The sequence below is a fragment of the Vulpes vulpes genome, chromosome 7 (genome assembly GCF_048418805.1).
Source record: "Vulpes vulpes isolate BD-2025 chromosome 7, VulVul3, whole genome shotgun sequence".
Lineage (NCBI taxonomy): Eukaryota > Metazoa > Chordata > Mammalia > Carnivora > Canidae > Vulpes > Vulpes vulpes.
Window position 1 is genome coordinate 91,448,574 of NC_132786.1, and position 13,680 is coordinate 91,462,253.

The window sequence follows — 13,680 nt, forward strand, 5'->3', positions numbered from 1 at the left end:
ATGCACCTCTTCTGATTTTATGAATGTGTGCATCTCAATTTGGGGAATGGAGGGAATCTTAATTTGTTAATGTGTGAGCTCCTACCTTGTTTTCTTGTTTTGGCCTTTCATTGGTAGGCATGGGAAGAGGCCTACCTTCTGACTGAGGTGCAGAAAGAGCTGCTCTGTTCTCGAGTGTCTCACTATTCTCTGCGGCTGCTCTCTTTTAATTGACTGGAAACCAAGAGGTCATTTATCCATAATGATTAATATGGTGGCCTCAGTAGACTTTTAAAGTTAAGATTTGTATCTCTCGAACTTTCTCAATTGGAGTTGTTAAAAAAAAAAAAAGCCTCAGGAATAGGCAATGCAATGGTAAAAGAGTTTGGATATTCACGGAAATATTTTTTTTTTAACCCATGCATGAACAGCAAATGTGCAAACCAAAAAAAGGACACAGGAGTAGAATGAAAATGATTTCCATGTTTGTCAGCAACATAGTTATTTACAAATAACCCATATGAAAATGTAAAAAAGCATATTACATCTTCACATGCCATCTGTATTAACTGAATAAAGCTTAGTGACATTATTTTCAAATCTGTAGTTAATTGTACATAGACATTTTGTGCGTTAAAAAAGAAATGTACATAATTTAAAATAAATTACATTACACAATTTACAAAGTAATAACAAAAAACTCTTAGACAAATGCCTCCTTAAACAAAATAAATATTCAGGTAATTAAATTAACAAAAAAAAACATTTAGGGGATTATAATTTATATAAAGACATATTGCAAATTTAATAAAGTTATATTTTACAATGACCGATACTGATCTCTTCAAATCTCTGTGCTACAAAGAGGCAGGAAAAAGTACCAGAAAGGGGATCTTAATGTTTACTTTTTAAAAATAAACACAAATAGATTGCTGAAAAATAGTTGTGAAAACTCCGTTGAAGGGTTCAAAGTAGATGATCTAGAAGATCTAGAAACTACTGCTTTAAAAGAAAAAAAGCATCTACAAAACAACAAGACAGTTATAATCTAAATAGACTAGAGATTTTGATCGCTGAAAACAGGACTGCCACAAACTAAAAGTCTTCATATACTGCCCATTTTTAAGATCTGGCTTGGTAGAAGCATGAAAACCTAAAACTACAAAGTTAACTCTATCCACTCAGTATTTGTTTTACTCACTTAATAACACAGACATAACCATTTTCAGCGTTCCTGCTAGATATAGAATTACCGTAATCACCCTGCAATACATCCCCTTTATAAAGAGTCATGTTTGCTGGGCCCGCACTCCACTTTCAGACCCCCAAATCCTCTTCTGCTGTCACAGCCACCTGAGGATAGGACCAGATGGGACAGGCAGGTGTTTTGTTCTCATATCTAAACTAGACCCAGGAAAACTCATTTTCTGACAACACTCTTCACAGATTTGTTCTGATAGTGCTTCTTTCAAACACCCTCAGTCTTAGTGGGAAAATAGAACATGAAACACATTTGAATTTGGTAATAATTTTACAGACAGATCTCCGATCATTTGGAGACACAATTCTTGTGAATCTATTCAAACTCTAAGCCCAGGAATGGGCTCTCCTTTCTCTAAGGTACTGGAGTGCCTTACTGTCTTGCAGGTTGGGTCATAGACACAGAGGCGAGGTAGAGGTAGGAGAGTACTGAGTCATACTAAATGAGTACAAAAACTGACATATTTACAGAAAAAAAGTCTTTTTTTGAGGGGGGGGCAAGTCTTCTACATCTTTCCTTACCTTTTTACTCATGTCTTTGACCAGTACATTTTGTTTAAATCAAGATGTTCACACTCTTAGTGACACTTTGACTCTATTAGGTAGGGAATATAGACCTTCACCACCTTCTTTTTTTTTTTCCTCCTTACTTAAAAATTGTATGTTTAATAGAAGGTAGTTCTGAGAAAAGTAGACAAGATTAGTTAAGCAGAGTAGAGAGAGACCAGAGATAATCATCATAAAGGAACAAAGGTATAGGGATTTGGAGGAGATAAACAAATTAAACAAAACAAAACAAAACTGAGAGGTGTTAATTCCTGTAAGAAGTTCTGCATAAGTGACTTTATCTTGAAGTGTCCAGGAATGTAACAGGGTTCTGGTTCAGCCACATGAACATTGCCACCTCCCTGAGGGTGGAGGAGAATTACAGCAGAAGCGTAAAGCATGGCCTGAGACATGGACATTACATAAGGAAAAATGCTGCCCTGGAAACAAATCCAGAGTCAAGGGTGATGTAAGTGCTGTCCTCATTCATGAAATATTTTTCCTTCTTTTGAGTGTCTAAGATACATAGGTATACAAAAGCCATGACTCATTGTTTTACGGTGCCTAGCAGAGTGTCTTACGTGTGATAATGCAAGAAATATTTGTCTTGTTTTGAGTAATTTGTGCTTTGTTATAAGTAATTAAGAACATGCTTTTATGTACTCCTTTTCAAATTAACTTTAAGCTACACTGTAGTGTCCTCAAAAAGTCTTTCAAATAAGAATTATGGTCCATATTTTAGATTAGGTACTGATAAATAAGCAAATCAACCCCTTTCAAGAGAGATCAGTTGTGCCAATTCTATGTAGTTTATATTGAAACAGTCCAACAAAATAGCATATAATGTCATTTTTCTTTTCTTTTTTTCCTCAAAACCAAGCAGACCTTTGTATTTATAGAGCAGTAGTTCTAGATCTTTGGGGGCTCACAGGCCATTTTGATAAGGCAAAAGTGTTAACAGACCAGTTACTACTCTATTCCCCTCCTGAATTGTCCGAATGAACAGGAGGAATAAGGTTTTGATGAAATTCCAGTAACATACTAAACTAATTATTGACTCATGCCAGGAACAAAAATAAGGCCATTTTCATGTTCTAAACATGAATACAGTAACCTTCATTTGTCCAAAATAGCCAGCTGGCTATCTGTCCTTCCTTCCATCTTTCTAATAAGAGGCCACCCAGTATCTATCCTAACAGTGAACTTCCAATATGTTTTCTAGTTTTAGGTCACCTTGAACCTAGTTTCCTTTCATATGTGCAGTATTGTAAAATGTGATTAATTTATGAATAAAAGAATATGTTTTCATAAAATTTTGATCAATTCATTAATTCTTACAGCATGGGTTGCGTGATACTGATCTGCTTTCTGAATTAATGATATTATACAGTATCATAAGCATAGCTTTTGTAGTGACAATAACAATATTTTATTCAGTAATTTCAAAGTTATTAGATGTTGCATGCATGCAAGGCTGTTAGCTAAATTCTTCAAATAACTGCAGTGATTCTTTCTCAGCCATTTTGGACAAATGGAGTTCATTTTATTCAAAGAGATCAACTTGAGGATTATATGGAAGACCCCTGAGTGCATACACTGGCAATCACAGTTTTAGAGCAACGGTATTATTTTTGTCTTCCTCTTCAATAAGACCGATGCAATGGAATTTGTTTTTATGCTTTGTTTTGTTTAAATCCTTGGTTTAAAGTAAAATTCTCATCTTTGTAAACATCTGTTTGCTTTGAAATGATTGCTTTGCCAAATACAGTGAGTGTTAAGGAATTAGTGATTTCCACATTTAATTCTTATTAAAATAGTTAAGATCTGTTCATTTTAGGGGCGACATCCTAATCTGAGGTCTTTTGTAATCTTTGCATGTACTCTAGTGGACAGCAGGGGGAGTTCAAACTCTACTTGAAGGTAAAACACCTGCTAGTCTAAACCACTTTTATAGTAACACAGCTATGTTTAAGATAAAATAGCTTATTACATTATTTTTAATAGACCTGAAAACCTAATGTCCTCCCCTCTACCAAAGGTTGTTGCAATAAATGTTGCCTGAAAAATGGAGTTGCTTTGCAATGGCACCTTTTGCATTTTCTTTTCATACAAAAGAAGTCTGCCAAATGAAATAGCATTTCACTGTGCCATTCCCAGGGTTACATGTGTGAAAAATACAGTTACTTTGAAAACAGTGATAAAGTTTAATGACTTTTTTTCACCTTTGAAATTAAACACTGATGGCATTCTAAGGGTAAATGAGTGAAAACAAAAGGTGACACAATATAGAGAGGTAAGCACTGAAAAAACTTCTAGACCAGTGGTTCACAAACCACAACATGTCACAAAGAAAGGCTTATTGGAAAACAGCCACGCTCATTCTCTTATGCACTATGTATCGTCTACACCTGCATCCTCATGATGACAGAGTTGAGAAGGTGCAACATAGACCTGGCTGAAAATATCTACTATCTGGTCCTTCACAGAAAAAGTTTGCCACCTTTGGTCTAGATATTTAATGAAGCCCTGGGCAAACTATTCTTTTCTGAAAATTTTAGTTTTTGAAATACTACAAAGACTGCTTCAAATTTTACTAGTGAGAAAGACAAAACTATGGATACATTTGATGCGAACCTGGAAAACAAATCAGGGAAAAAGAGAAATCACACAATTTTGAGTTCTAGTTACAAAAATTATCAAGACATTATTTTTTCCATCTGCTCAAAATTAAAAAGACAACCGGCTCCTTTTTTTCTTTTCTTTTCTTTTTTTAACAAAGATAACAAATATAAAAATCTAGTCATAAACTGCCTTCAAAGTACAATTAAAAACCAACTAGAGGGATTCATCTTTTGCAGGGTTAATGAGTTCGGGATTTGAACATTTAAATCACTGTCATGTCGATTTCACAATGGCTGCAGCAATGAGGAAGAGTGTATTCAGCAGATGCAATAGCTAATTCCATCCTGTCCTCATCCAAACTGAACTTTATTCTCTTCTGGATACAAGAACTTGCAAATGTCTCCATGACACTCTTAGCACAGATGTCTTCATCCCGTATGAAAAGAGGCAGTTTCTATGGCGATACTGGTTAAGTGCCTATCATGCTGCACTAATATAGTGCAAAAATGTGCCTTCCATATAGCAAAAGAGATGCAGGCAACCAGTTTGAAAATTAGGGAAAGTAGAAACGTATTAACACAAGCAAATTAGTTTTCCAGACAATAACCACTCTAAAATACTGAACTTGAGGACTTTTTTTTTTTTTCCTAAGATACTAGTACATGTCCAGCATTCGTACTTCGGAGAAAAACAAAAATTAAGTCTTATAAAAGAGTCTTTGCCTCTGAAATACAGGTCAATGAGAGCTACTATCAACCACCCAGATGCTGAATTTATTCAATGGTTTTCTGTTCACTTTAGAGCTTATTTCTCATTCACCATTAAAACTGTTTATTGACAAGTACATAGTCTGACATAGTAATGTGTATCATTCAATTGAGTATACATGTTGTTATGCTTGACTATAGTATTGTAGAGATCTTGGTATAAATTCTTCATGCTAAAATGTTACTATGGGTTAACACTGCCAACAGAGGCTTTCATCAGGTCTCCTAACTGACCAATTCCACAACCATATTGTAGTGATGAAAGGGAACTGTCAGTTGGTAGATTTCAGAAAAGATCACAAAAACTCTCAGAATGCAGCATGTATTCAACTAAATCTAGAATTCTCAGGACTGATTTTCTTTTTCTTTTCTTTCTTTTTTTTAATGTAAGCGGTACTGTCTTGATTTCTCCAATGGCACTGTGATTTTCACTCTTTTCATTGATGCTCTTTTAAAAAGTTACAGTGCATTTTAATTCACACAGTGTGAAGAGATTTGTGGCTGCTGGATGTCTACTGCAAAGTCAGAAAACTGAAATTGGTTGTTGCCAGGGTAAGTTCTATTTTACATGTCTGCATCTCCATCGTAGGCTAGGGTTAAAGGTTTCAGTCGGTTGTTTTGCCTTCTTTGGGGTTTCTTTGGCTTTTTGCTGTAAATAATAATAATAATCAGGAAAGGAAAATCCATCTTTAATTGTAAATTTTACTGTTTTAAATGGAAAAATTCAATCTATTGATAAAGTTGCCTAACTGCCTAATGACCTAAATTCAACATTAAAGTTTGATATTCTGGTGTCTTTGAATTTCTTATTTTATGCTCTAAATAAACTTGAAATGGACCCCCTCAAATATTTTATTATCCTGTAAAAGAAATATCAAATGGAATTACTAACAATGGAAATACTATAATCATTTATGTTTGACCAGAAATCTTTATAACGTGTTAAAGAAGACAGTTAAATAAAATTAGGTATCATTATCATATCTTTCTCCAGTAGTAATTCAGTATCAAACCTTGTAGTTCATAAGCATACAAAGCAATATTATCTTGTATAACCAAAGAGAACATATTTGAGATGACCTGGAGCAGCTCTGGCTCATTTTCAGATATTATATGGCTCATATTTGGTAGCTTTTAGACTGTCTATGACTAAAACTATTTTTATTTCAAATTTCAGATGAACGCTAAATAAATGGGAAGTACTTATGTGAGACAAAAATTGCTGTTTCTGTATTATAGTCAACTATTTTTGCCGAACTAAAGAGATATGTAACCCCTTAGATTTTGAAATATTTAATCACTCACCAAGCTAGATAAATCATGGAGACAATAAAGATGAGTAACACAAATGCCCCAGCTGCTACACCGTAAACCCAGGTCTTTAGTCTCCCATCTAAGAAGAATGGATATTAGTTATTAATTTACATTAGTCTGGTATGTGTGCATATATAAAAATATATATGACAGTCTTTAACTATGACCAATGACCAGTCACATATGAGCAAATCCTTTCAAAACAAAATTAATTATTGCTTAGGCATAGTTAATGATTAAAGCAAAGCTGCTATTATGAGTTAGATGCTGCTTCATTAAAGATAAATTATCAGTGAGAATTGAATGGAAAAGAAATAATGTTTTTAATTCAGTTTGCATTCAGATTTCAAGTTCATATGCCTAAATTTTTGCTGCTGCTTATCTACATTTTACTTCAAATCCAATATATGTGTAATGCTAAATAAACATTTTCTTCTGATTTTCATTCTGAGAATGGCAATTATAAGGGAAGAAGAAAAGTAATGCAATTTCAATAAAGTCCTAGAGCTTAGGGTTTATGCAGACAGGTATCTGAACATAAATTTTGTAATTTTAAACTTTTTTCCTAGATGAATTGAAAGTGAATATATTTAACATTTTTTGGAATTAATTTTTTATCTAATTTACACTTACACTGTACTTTAACGTTTATTTGATGATATCATTTGTAAAACTAGCCAAGTTTGACTATAACCTATAAATAACTTTTTAATTCTAAATAACTTTTTTCTACCTTTTTATTATATGGAATTAGGAAGGATAGGAACTTTTCTAATTTGGTTTTCTGGTCTCCTTTTCTTTGAGTTTTTTAGTTTTGTGTTTAGAATAAACTTCAACTAGATTATAGTATTAATTTGCCTAACTGGATCATTACATCAATATATATTTTCTGTTGCATACATATAATTAAACATATCAGTGCTGAAATTATAGATTGGGCAAATGGACTCCACACTCTGGTTTATTCAATATTTGGATGTCATCAAAAGAAAATCACTACTGTGAAAGTTTTCCCGCTGAGAGCTGGATCAACTGGGGACCATGTGTTGGAACTAAACTGTTAATATTCTGAAATCCTTTCGATTCTAAAGATTTTAAAAATGAGAGACTGGGCTTAAAATTAACCACTGTTGGGTTCATCTGCCCTGAGAGTTCTTCAACACATACTGAGTTTTTTAAAAGCCAAGAACAAAGTCTAAATGTATTTTTAAAGAACATAAACCTTTTTAACCTATAATCATTCTAGGGAGGGTATATATTAAAATTAAAATGACAATTCTCTCTAAAAACCAGTTTTGATGAGAGAAGGTATGCTTGGATTCTTAGTCAAGGTCAAGATTGGCTATTGAATGGCCATTTGCCAGTCCACTATCTTGAACACTGAGAAAAGAGTTTCCAGCACAGACACATCAGCTTTGCAAAATAAATTGTATTTTCAGCTAATAACCTTACCGAGGCAGGGATCATGCAGTTAAATCATGGTATTTAGGTTAAATCACCCAAATACTGAAAATACTTAAAATACTAATAGTAATTCTCCAATAAGGGTAAGTGTTTTGACTTAATACATTATAAATAGGGAAGTGCTATACAGATTCCTTCTTTTCTCCTATTTCTAACAACTGTAAAGTAGACTATGCCTGGCTTTGCCTAGAGATTTCCTTTGGTCATTAACTAGTAATACCTCTTGGTGTGAGAAAAACTGTCATTATCTTAGCTACCATTTAGCCCTTGTAGCACAATTTTAAGCACCAGCTGTAGTTCCAGGAATAAGCATATAGTTTATTCCACCTGGGGAGAGAATGTGTATGGGGTAGGTATAACATTTTATTAGGCCTTCAAGCTTTTGCCTGTATTGGCTTCATGTCCATTACTAGACACATTAAGAGGGTCTGTTTAATATGACAAGGGTCTGGTCAGTCTCCAAATTTAAATCATCCCATGTAGACAGGAAGGCTCCATCCTTGCCCTTCTGTATCTGGTGCTACTACAGATTCTGATTATTTGAGTTTATCAAATCTAGAGGCTGATAGAAATTGGTCTGGCTACCAAGTGCCCTCTGGTACAAGCATTACTGATGTTCCTATTTTAGGTTCAAATTATTACCAGTTTGTGGCCAAATGAAAAATTCTTGAATGTCTAGAGTTTTATTTGTTCCAATTTTGAATGACAATACACTTTAGTCCTAATTGATATTTCATTGTTAGATTTCTTTGTTCAATGTGAATGTAATTATACTTGTAAATTTAGGTCTGAGATCAAAATAATATCAAAATTTTTTTTCCTCAGGAGAGAGTAGTTTCATTTCTCTGAACTTTGAGCATGAGTGTTTTTTTCATAATAGCAAACCATTATACTATATGGTAATATCAGAATGAGTACAGATGAAAAATAAATCATATGAAAACACTTGCTCACTTTTTAACCTTTTGACATTGGTTAAAGGTATAACCAAAGGATTCTACATCAACACTGTCTAGTTACTTCACCTGGCCCAAATGGCTGTAGAAACCAGGTCCTTCCCCGTCCTGTTGGATTACTGGAGGATTGGGTTGGATGTACTGCCCGACTAGTTTTCACATCTCCTCTTTTGTCCTCCACAGTGGGTATCACCACCACGGGGATAAGTGTGCATTGCTCAAGTGTACCGTTAGAAGACATGACTTCAGTATACCCTTCTTCACAACTGCATGTCCTCATCTGCAGGAGAACAAGAGGATTTCTGCCACACATAGAAAGTGATGTGCCACACATAGAGAGCTTAATTGATCTGACTTGAAGAGAAGTCTCTAAAGGAGTATTGTTTTAGGAATTTACTACATGTAATTTCTGTCCTAACATAAAAAAGAACATACTTTTTGTACTGTACACAGATTGTTTTAACAGTGGAAGTAAGTGCATTAAGAATTGTTTATATTATTAAAAGGAGAGGTCTAGAAGTAAAGCTTTAGGTCCCAAGACATGCCTTTTGGGGTGAAGGGAGAAAATGGACTTTTTAAGGGGTAGTGGAGTGACAAATAATGAAGCTGGCTTGTCTTTCCTAATAAATTCACACATACCTCACTACAGTACGAGTGGGGTTGACTACACGGTGGGTTACAAGACCTGTCAGCATCAGGCTGGCGCACCACCAAGCAGCCCCCTGCAGAACAGAAAATCACACATTGACAAGTAGCATCTCTTGCAATGATAGAAATACAACGAATAGACTTGTCTTTGAATCCTGAACCACTTTGGGAGCCCCATGGATTTTCTGAGGGTGATTGATTGTGAAATATTTTGTTAACCTTGACTGCTTCCTAGAGGAACTTGAGGCCTTTCTTATTCAGAGGAGATAGCACAGTGCCTGGCACTCAGCAGGTGCTCCACAAGCACTTGTTCTTATAGTTGCTTTGAAAACATTAACTGCACACAGGTTATTTCTGTCATAGTTCCCAGTATCCCCTATGGGCCAAGTCATTAAAAAGCAGATTTGATTTTCCTTTAAATTTTTTAATTGGCTAGTCAGAGAAAAAGTTTTCATATTCACTGAGATAGATTAAGTCTTTAATTTATGTGACTACCCCCATAAATGTATTTTTTAATAATGCATATTTCTTTGAGAAGATCACTATTCCTGCCAATTCAGGATTTTTGTGGGTATAGGAAAGAAAACATTTGTAGCTACTAAGTGATGTATTTGCATTACTGTTTAACTTGACATTGTAGCTCTGTTTTTTCCTCCTTCTCTTTCTTTGTTCCAAGTATAGTAACAAGTATGCCTAAATTGTTACAAGTGAGGTTTTAAGATGAGAATAAATGTACTAGAGAAACAATATTGGGATGGAGGGAACTTAGAGTTTCAGACCATACTTGCTCAGCTGAATAGAATTTTAGGAAACAAAGTTTTTCCTTTATTTATGGGATTGATGATCCTTTGGAATTTAATCAAAGATAACTCTTGTTAATTCTTTGCCCTATCTCTCAGTACTATAAATAAACCATTCATCAAAAAGTTGTGATGAGAAAGCAGTTAGTCATTGCAAGGCAATTGCAGTTAAATGGACATATTGAAGTTATTATCATGAAACACATGAAGAAAAAGGAAAACAACATCTTGATTTCTAATAAGGACAGCTTCATAAAATTAAAGCAACAGATCAAGGTAGGTAATATACTTTACATGCTTGTCTATTTCTCACAAAGAATCTCCTCTTTCCTTTTTTTTTTTTTTTTTTTTTTTTTTTTGAATCTCCTCTTTCCTAAGAGATGGAAGGAATATGCATATAGATTTTATCACAAATCATTTACACGTTGGCTTTTTGGTATCAAAGAGTATTAGAAAGAAGTACACTGGATACTTTAATGGATTAAAAAGAAGGTGAACACATGAGTTCTACAGGTAAGTCCTTTAAAATTTGACTTACCTTTGCATTGGGGAATATCCCCAATTTTAGTGGAAAAAGAGCTTCTAACATGTAGAAGAAGAGGCAGACAAATATTATTTGCATCCATTCGGGGGTGGGGGGGGACCCTGAAAAGCAACTAGTAATACCTCTGGGGAAAGTGCAACGTTCCTTCTGAGTAGTTTCAAGAAGCATGTTGACCTTTATTTTCAACACTTGAGTTGAATGGACCATCTCTATAAATGCCTTCAAATTCAGAAAACCTATGCTTCCCTTCCCAGGGCTCATTTCACCTTATGCCTCTTACAGTGGTGTCTTCAGAATAGATTTTACTCCCAGAAAATAGTAATGTGAGAGAGTAAAGGGTTTCCTGGTAGGTGTCTCTTCTTTGTTATATATGTGTCTACTGGGAGTTGCTATTATCAATGTTTCTTGATACAGATTTCTCATGTATAAAATCTTACCTTCACAAGAATATAATTTGATATCCTGTTCCAGCTTTCATAGGGAGGAAATAAGTAATTAGGTTTAAATAAATCCAGGTAATTTAAAATTTAATAAAAAAACTGATGCTTTCCAAAAAGCATATTGATCTCTGTTCCTGTTATCTTACTGTATATATTACAGCTAAATTTATAAATGGACATTACTAATAGGCATCCAAATGCACATTACCTTTTATCTCTGCCAGAGGGTCAAAACAATGGCAGTAAGTCAGCAGGTCCCCCTGAATACTTAACTCTCAAAATTCATGCTACTGGTACAAGATGAAGATTCCTATAGATTAAATCTATAAAAATGTTAAAGGAGAGACATTAGATCTTTGGGTCATGTATTTAAGGTTGAGGTTCTGGTTCCGATTCTGACCTTGGTTTCTTGCTAGGAAATTTGCAAGGTACGTATCTGGAGCCAGGTTTCTCTCCACTTCACAGTTTCCTTAAGAACCCTTGCATTTACGGGGTTCAGAAAAGGAAACTTTTAGTAATTGCAGGTTGGAGAAGCTCTTTGGTATTTTTGGGTCAAAGGACATTGCAGAAAATTTTTCATTTAGACTTCTTCTTTGAATATATAAGTTTTGAGTCAGGGGCAGAGCAGATAGAGTCAGTTAGCTGACCAGATGTTCTGGGCTTGAGATTTGCCACCTATTAATTAATAAAAAGTTGAATTACAGATTTCTGAATTTCAAGCAAGGTATTTGGATTTCTATAACTATATTCCATTGGTAATATTTTTGGTCTTAATATATATTGTTTTTAAGGTACAGAAACAGATATAGTCACAAAATACTGATTTTTTTTCAGCATGTGATGAATTATTCACATGTAAAATTTCTAGGGAAGGTAATATAAGAATTATGATAATTTACTGGAATTAGTATTTTAGCTAAATGCTAGCAACATTGTCTAACATGGCTGGATGAGGGAAAATTTAATTGAAATATTAAAGAACAAAATAGTCAATGATTACAATTATAACAGTCTAGGTACTGAAAGAATATCTTTGTTTCCTTAATTACTTTCTTTAAACAATGTGTATTACAGGAAGACTTTCAAGAAACAAAGAGAAATTGGAAGTTTACCTGTTACATTTATACCATCTGACCTTTGACACCAGACTGTTCGGGAAGAACCCTTCCAAGCACTGGCCATCCATTTATACTCATAACACTGTCCATCTGCAGGGATACAATAAACATGAACAGAAGCATTCTGCTGGCTAGAAGGACAACCATAGGGAAAGAATATTACGAAAATATTTATAAACAATTGAAAAGTGGTAAATCTGTCTCAAAAATGATTCGAATTTATTGTCCTGAAATTGCCACATAAATGTTATAAAATTCCTGACCTATTCCTAAATCCCACTTCTTTGCCATGATTATTATTCTTTTAATGATAATACAGTACAGTTGATCCTTGAACAACATGGGAATTAGGGGCATGTACACCTATGCAGTCTAAAATCTGTGTATAACTTTTGACTCCTCCAAAACTTAACTATTAACAGCCTACTCTTGACCAGAAGCCTTACTGATAACACAAAATGCAAGTTAATTGTTTTTATATGTGTTTGTTATACTATATGCTTATAATAAAGTTAGCTAGAAAAAAGTTATTAAGAAAAGCATAAGGAAGAGAAAATATATTGTAATTTATTTATATTTTAAAAAACCCTCTTATGTAAGTGGACCTGGACAATTCAAACCTGTGTTGTTCAAAGGTCAACTGTATTTATTAAAAATTTGAAAAAGTATCATATTTTATGTATAGTTCTAAATATAGGTATTATACAGACAAAATATTTGTGTGTTTTTTAAAAAATGTAGCTATAGCACGTTTCTTTTAACTGCTATATAGAATTCCGTTGTACTAAACACCACAATTTTTTTTTAGCTATTTTCTCGCTGGGTGGTCTTTTTGGTTGTTTTCAATTTTTGCTTTTAGAGCAATGCTTCAGTGGTTAACCTCGTGCAGTCTCTTCATGCTTCTTTAAGGTACATATCTAGAAGACAAATTGCCAGGTATCACCATAAGGATGGCTGAAACTTTACTAAATATTATTGGTTTCTTCTTCCAAAAAGTGACAATCTACATAGCCACCAGCAGGGAAGAAGGGTTCTCATTGCTTAAGCTTTCATGAACATTTATAATTGCCAGATTTAAGTTTTTTGGTTAGTCTGGGGGCTGTGGAAGCTATATCATCATTTTAAATTGTAGTTCTCTACTTATTAATGCTATTAAAGAGCAAAAAATGTGGGTATTTAGATTTCCTCTTATGAAAGTTGCTTCTTTATATCTTGTGGCCAT

The 13,680-nt window shown here is 34.0% G+C and overlaps 1 protein-coding gene across 1 annotated transcript in view; it reads right to left on the minus strand.

Annotated features, from left to right (window-relative positions):
• Positions 1–442: 442 nt before the first annotated feature.
• The window catches only part of THSD7A (thrombospondin type 1 domain containing 7A), a 421,895-nt gene continuing 408,657 nt past the window's right edge, over positions 443–13,680 (minus strand). The window contains exons 24-28 of the mRNA XM_026003851.2: positions 12,453–12,548; positions 9,548–9,630; positions 8,978–9,188; positions 6,480–6,567; positions 443–5,823 (exon numbers count right to left, since the gene is read on the minus strand). Of these exons, the coding sequence (XP_025859636.2) occupies positions 5,739–5,823; positions 6,480–6,567; positions 8,978–9,188; positions 9,548–9,630; positions 12,453–12,548 (563 nt within the window). The 3' untranslated portion in view covers positions 443–5,738. The remainder of the gene's footprint in view (positions 5,824–6,479; positions 6,568–8,977; positions 9,189–9,547; positions 9,631–12,452; positions 12,549–13,680) is intronic.